Raw genomic sequence first — 6,853 nt, forward strand, 5'->3', positions numbered from 1 at the left:
AGTAATGGTTGTACTCACGTTCGAGCTGCGCGTATAATTCGCGTAGCTCCATCCTGAGCGTGGGCTTTGCACGTTACTCGTACTTAAGTTGTAGAATCTGCCTTTGATCCTCATCAACCTGCAATACATTTTATTTCGTCGATGCAGCGGTAGCTGTATAGTAGTCCGTTGAATTACACCTGAACAGTCGCACCATAGATTTTGTCCAACACAGAGTCTGCAGCGTTACGTTACCCAGCCTACGGTGTGTATGCGGGTTATTCATGATGATGTTGATCGCAAGTGAAAAGAAACACGGAATTCTTAGTTCATTCACAAGGACCCAAGAGTTTCGTGTTTTACGTAGTACTCAGCATAGAGATGTATAACTACTCCAATTTGCCCACGAATAAATCGTAGTCTGGGAAGCATACAAAAGACTACTGAACAGTGAGTGGGTTGAGGATATTACGTAGTTGCTTTTTATTTTGCAGATTCCACTGTCACGTGGTACAAAACTTCTACAAGGGCACACCATGTGCGATCTTCGGAAGATTATTTGAACTTCCGTAAAGAGCGTACAGTTGTGATATTCAGAAAGACATAACAAAGCGTAATGTGTATTATACGAGTTTTATTATTTCATACATTCTTCTACGCGTAGCAGATATCAATTTATCAGGCCAAAGCATCATCATCGCACTTCAGCCTACACTAGAATCGCTTAGCAATTTTAATTCGACGTGTTCCTACATTGTGCAACACTACATAGTCTCAACCAATCAATTCCATGAATGAACGTCGACGAATTGACATTGAACTTTTGTTTTCACTTAATCTTTGGCAAACGCTTCATGCACATTTTCTCGGTCTCTGTCTAGCAACCCATTCGCGCGTGCTACTACTACAGTCCTACATATTTACTTAACAGAATATATATTATAATGTATCCTTGGGACAAAACGACATGCACAACTAGGACACCGCAGTCAACAGCTATCGACGAGTAAAATATAAAGGTAATCAGTTGATAGAGCTCATCTACAAGCTAAGTAGTCATGGTAATGTGTGGATGTATGCCTTTTTCTTAAACAGTAAGGATCTATATAATGCTAGTGCTCACTCTCACTTTCTGTCTTCTACGGTTTCTATCTCAGCGGCAGAGTTCTCACTCTCGAGATCTCCTTGTACTACATCACAGCAAAAGTCGGGCAATATTGTTTCAATACACTAGTAATAATACAAAGAATACTTTCACATTTTCAACTCTCTCTCTCTATATAGAAGAACGATCTTCACCTACACTTGAAACGCGTGGCGGGAAAACGTCGACCGGGGAAAGGGGTGGGGGAAGAGGGGGACAGGGGTGTACGCTTCCGCCTAAGGGGGATGCACGTGCTTTCAAGGACTCCGGCGAGGTATGCAAAGTGTCCTCAGTTCTGTTTTTTGGCGGACACATTTGCATTTCGCGCCAATCGAAGTGATTTGAGGAAGCGATGGAATTAAATTACGAATCGGGTGGTGGCGGTGATCGATGACGAACGAGTATTTTGCCAATCATGTGGCGATTTGTATGGAATGTTCTTCTTTTTCCTATGGGGAAAGGGAGGATGGAGGGACGGAAGGAGATCGAGGATTTCAATGTCGAAGGTTGATTTGAAATTCATATGACTTCTCCGGCATTGCGAGCGAGCCCACCGGAACGAAGTAGGAGTGCCCGGAAAGCGGTGTGATTGTGTACGATCTCAGTAGATTGGCGATGATTGAGAAACTGATCAGCTGCGTCATCTTGTAGCCCATGCACGAGCGGCGGCCGGCTCCGAAGGGGATGAAGAAGTCCGGCTTGACGAGGCGGCCATTTTGCAGGAAACGCTCGGGGACGAAGTCGTTGGGGTTATCCCAGAGGTTCTCCGACATGCTGAGGTCGTAGTTGTTGAGAAAGATCAGCGTGTCTTTGGGCACATCGTAACCTTAAATATTTATTTTGGTTTTAGAAAAGCTGCAGCTTTATAAAACGAAAAGAAATATTTACCTCCAATTTGGCTGTCCTGGTTGGCGACATGTGGAACGATGGGAGAAGCGATCAGTCTCAGGGCTTCCATGATGACGGCTTCCGTGTATGGCATGTGGTTGCGATCGGACAGGTCTACGGTGTGTTTGCCTTCCGTTTCAAGTACGCGGTCCACTTCTGATTGGATGTTCTGCTGCACTTCGGGATGTTGAATGATGTAACCGAATGTTTTGACGAGGAAGTTGGCCACTGCCGAGTGACCGCCAATGATGTCCTCCAATGCGAACAAAGCAGTTTCCCATTCCATGTCCGGGCCGATCTTGGACTTGACATGGTTGATCAAGCTGTCGACATAGTCGTTCTCGGTGTTTCCTTCAACCCAGTTATCATACCGATCGTTGATGATCGTTTCAAGCATGATCTCACGGATTTCCTCGGCCAACTGATCCATACGCTTCAGATTTCGGTGATGCAATGGAAGCAGGAACGGAAGGAAATCCGCGGCATAACCTTGGTTCACTTCGTAGAAAATCTGATCAAAGTTCTTGACCAGCTTTTGGAATTTGGGGTCTTCCAGTTCAAAACGGTGACTGGCAAAGTACTGCGAGAAGACGTTCGCGCAGATGTTCATGATGATCGGTTTGATCTCGATGACTCTATTCACGTTGCTTTCTCCAATCACCAAACGGATCTCGTCGTTGATGACGCCGTTCAGCTCGTTGAAACGGCCGGAGAAGTTACGTGGGAAGGTGTGTGGCACAAGCATGTCACGACGAGCTTTCTGGACCTCGGACCAGTCACAGAATGCGAGTGCTTTATAGGAAGAGAAACAAACATTCACTTTAGCCTCGACCCTTCACGGATTCACTTTTGTATACTTACAGTTCTCCTTGTTTCCGGAGAAGAGCAGCTGATAACGGCGGAAATTCGGGCGACTATCGAAGTACTGAGCCTTGTTGATCAACACTTCCTTGATGTGCTCGATTCCATTGATAACTACTGCATCGACGACACCAAGTTTTAGATTCACAACTGGTCCATATTTCTTCGCCAGTACGCTGAACGCCTGATACGGAACTTCGTAGCCATCCAAGTCCTTCAAATTTCCGATGATCGGATAGCTCTTCGGGCCGGGAGCCCTGCGTAGCACTTTCACTTCCGTACCGATGGCCTTTTTCTGACTGTTCTGCATAAACACTGACAACCATTGTCCGAACAGGAAACTCTTCACCAGCTTCACAAGATCACTTCTGACACTAATTTTTTGCCTCACTTCCGAGAGTAGCATAATCAGAGTCACCAAAAAGCAGGCCACTAGCAGATAGATTGTGTTAGAGCTGAACAAAAACATCGTGAACTTCTCCATGATTTTCACTTTTCACGCCTCAACTCGTTCGAACCACAGTAACCGATACACCTATATCTGCTAGGCCAAGGATCAACTTCGATCTTCACAGCACGAACTGTAGAAACGGTGTGATACCGATCTCCTTGATCCCGACGCTTTTATACTACTCGCTATATCCTAGCAGAGTCCAGATGAATCGAAGCACATATGTACCATCGATCCACCAAGCAAAGAATACACTGAGTTTCGTTCAATATGGATGCCCAGAGTCCATGAATATTCACAGCCCTCATCCCAGCGTTCACTTCGTAGGCAAGCCTATCGATGCAGAGTTACGGTACCATCCTACGAATACCAACAGTTACTTTTGGGAATTGTACCAACCGTCACATTCCATCATTGACATGATATCATAAAATCATAACCTCATACCCAATTAGACACATCACTTGGAATTCAACTTCAACGGATTGAATCGTTGTGACGAGAACAGAACGCTACTGTGATTTGTTGGACATATTGATCGTGGCACGACCGTAACCGGTATGACCTGCACGCAACTTTCAAATTTTCAAATTCACCGTTACCAAAGTTAACGGTCCGTTTGTGGCAGTGACCGTGACAGTGACTTAACCTAAACATGGATCCACTGAAATAACAAAAATGAGCTTTGTGACATCGAATTGCAAAATCATCCCTATGCAGAGCATAACTCCGTCGAATTCAATTTTTCGCCCCAATTGTCGTCAATGGCCAGAACCCGCCCCTGCCTGCCTGTCAGAAGCCCGCGACGACTTGACGCCACCACAACCGGGACCAAGAACGATTGAAAGTTAAACGATTCCAGCAGCGCCCGCGGACCAACAGATGTTGCTATGTATAGACGCCGGCGCGGCAGCTACCTTAGTTGCCTGCTACCTGATTACATATTTCGGACGATCGGTCGGTCGGTATGATCTTGAATTTATCCGATCGTTCCGAAATTGGACGAGGCGAGGAAATGACGTCGTCGTTTTTTCGGGAGGGGATTGATTGTCTGGCGGGAGGGTGGCGTCGCGCGGGGCTGGAGGGGGTCTAGAATTTTTCTTTTTCGAGAACACATGCGGGATGTCGGAACGTGTACACGGGAGATGAAATTTGCTTTGATAATGTGCAGCAGTGGTTATGAATAAGTGATCTTATCAGACTGTTGGGAGAGATTAGAATACCTACGGATACGGATTTGTCATTCTGAACATGGAAAGTCAAATTCGACCTGGAGAAGAGGAATGAAAGTGCGTCAAATTGAGCTGTCGTCTTTGTACTCACGCATTAAGGCACGCATTAGGCAGCATGAACATATAGATAATTTTCATTTCTTTCAGTGATTCTCATGAGAATATTAGTATTTCTACGTAGTTTTCAAAAGGTACAGGCCGAAACAGGCTCTATTTGGCTTTCAGAAAATTTGAAATACATAATTGTATAATAACATTAAAAATTAAATGTTGTATGCTTTACTACAAACGTTGTTTGCTCCTTACTCCAGTGACGGTCCGGACAAGACACCGTTGTGCAGTACTCTGCACGAAAATGCCGAGTACTGTGCTTGAATGAGGCCGATGATTTTCTCAGGGACACCTTTGCACCTGAGGGCTTCCCATATGTTTTTGTGATTGAGTCAGCCCGCTAGCACGCTACCGCGTCCTTTGACACCGTACGGTATGCGCTGATGACCCTAAGGCCCATCGACCTGTGGATACTCTAGAGATGCTCCACGTTTCGGTTAACCACTAGCGCGCTCGACCATGCAGCAGCGCCATACAGTAGTATATTCTACGTGGCTGCCAAAGTTCAGCTTGTCATCGATCATGACTCCGAGTAGCTTCAGTGAGCACTTGGAGTTGATCGCGCACCCGCCTGTGGTGACCACCGTATGTTGTTTGGAATTGCGGTTGTTCACCACCTCCGTTTTTTTTTCTTCTAAACCATAGGGTCATAATCTGCAAACAGACACCCTAATATCAAGGATAGAATAGTGTGGGGCTGAGGCCGTCTTCTACAACAGTAGTAAAAGCCAGGATTACTCTCTCTCCGTACCCACTAAACACATTCCTATGGTCGCCAAACCATACGTCTCTCCGGAATCACCAAGAAGGTATTGCTTCAAAGAGGGGCTAGTTCACATCGCACCCTCAAGGTTTGCTGCGTAGCCTAGTAGCAACGAACATCGATGACTCGCTCTGGAGAGTCCATCACGGTAACATGTTGGCGCTTAGCCAGTTTCCCGAGCGGTCCTCGCCACTCCCTTTGTCCTCGGAAGGCAGGCAGGGTCAACCCCGCCCGCGCCCAACTGCTTGGCAGACATCAAGAACTGATGCCCACGTGCAACCAGATCTGACCTGGAAGGGTATCACTACCCTTCAGGCCCTATCAGATGCACCCGAAGGTTGCAGACAGCAGGGTCTCACCTACCCCGACCATTGCCGGGGACCCTTTTCCAACCGCGGGCTCGGATCCAACCCAGTAGACCGACGCCACGACAGCACCGCTACCGGGACTTCCTCTCCGCGGCCACTTAATCGCCTGAATCGACCTACGAAGCCGACTTCGAACCCCTGGACCACCTCTTGTACTGCATCTGGACTAGTCATTCTCCGAGTCCACGCGCCACCTCCTCTGTAGCTCGCAGACGGTATGGGTGATAGCCGTTGAAGCGGCGTTCCAGCCAAACTCATCCCTACACATCCTTTGGACCAAGTTGTCCGGAGTTGTGTCCTCCCCGCATGTGGCAAGCATGCGGTTACGCATTGTGCGAAAACTCGGGCACACGAACAAAACGTTTTCCGCCGTTTCCTCTAAACCATTGCACACTGGGCATTCGGGAGAATCCGCATGCCCGAAACGGTGTAGATACTGTCGGAAGCAACCATGACCTGTAAGGACCTGTGTCAGGTGGAATGTAACTTCCCCATGGCGCCTATTAATCCAACTATCTACCCTCGGTATTAACCTATGGGTCCACCTTTCTTTGGTGGAACTGGCCCACGCGCGCTGGCATTTGACCATAGAGGCCATCCTGGCAGTCCTGCGTATGCCTCTTGTGCCGCGCATTTCGAAGCACTCCATAGTCCTCACTGATAAGAATGCTGATAGGCACCATACCAGTAATGACGCAGAGAGCGTCGTGTAACTCGGTACGGTACGCGTTCGCAACCCTCTCAGGCACATAAGCCTGTTAGTACTTTCCAGCTTCCGTCGGTAGCATTCAGTACTTAGAGCGGTGCCCCACGCCGGGCCGCCATACCTAAGTATGGACGTAACAACACCGCAGAGCTATTGGACATCATCCGGGACAGTGCCGCAATAGCTGTGGAGGCTCTTTTACAGGCATAAACGACGTGGCTACCGAAGGTAAGCTTATCGTCGATCATCACGCCCAAGTGTTTGACGGAGTGCTTTGACAGGATAGTGCACTCTCCTACACTGATCTCCGTCTGCTTAACAACCGTCACCTCTGTCTTGTGGTGAGCCAG

At 47.6% G+C, this 6,853-nt stretch overlaps 1 protein-coding gene across 1 annotated transcript; it reads right to left on the reverse strand.

Annotated features, from left to right (window-relative positions):
- Positions 1-452: 452 nt before the first annotated feature.
- On the reverse strand, positions 453-3,799 carry LOC109412658 (cytochrome P450 307a1). The gene is made up of 3 exons (XM_019686290.3): positions 2,873-3,799; positions 2,012-2,803; positions 453-1,949 (listed from the first exon to the last, which is right to left on the reverse strand). Exons 1-3 carry the CDS (start codon positions 3,354-3,356, stop codon positions 1,618-1,620), a joined length of 1,608 nt encoding a protein of 535 aa, XP_019541835.2. The 5' UTR covers positions 3,357-3,799; the 3' UTR covers positions 453-1,617.
- Positions 3,800-6,853: the final 3,054 nt, after the last annotated feature.

The sequence above is a fragment of the Aedes albopictus genome, chromosome 2 (assembly GCF_035046485.1).
Source record: "Aedes albopictus strain Foshan chromosome 2, AalbF5, whole genome shotgun sequence".
NCBI classification, from domain to species: Eukaryota; Metazoa; Arthropoda; class Insecta; order Diptera; family Culicidae; genus Aedes; species Aedes albopictus.

Coding starts and splice junctions, on each gene's coding strand:
- LOC109412658 (XM_019686290.3), bottom strand. CDS start 3,356: ATGGAGAAGTTCACGATGTTTTTGTTCAGCTCTAACACAATCTATCTG. Junction 2,804..2,872: donor CTCCGGAAACAAGGAGAACT/GTAAGTATACAA, acceptor CTTCCTATAAAG/CACTCGCATTCTGTGACTGG. Junction 1,950..2,011: donor CCAGGACAGCCAAATTGGAG/GTAAATATTTCT, acceptor TAAATATTTAAG/GTTACGATGTGCCCAAAGAC.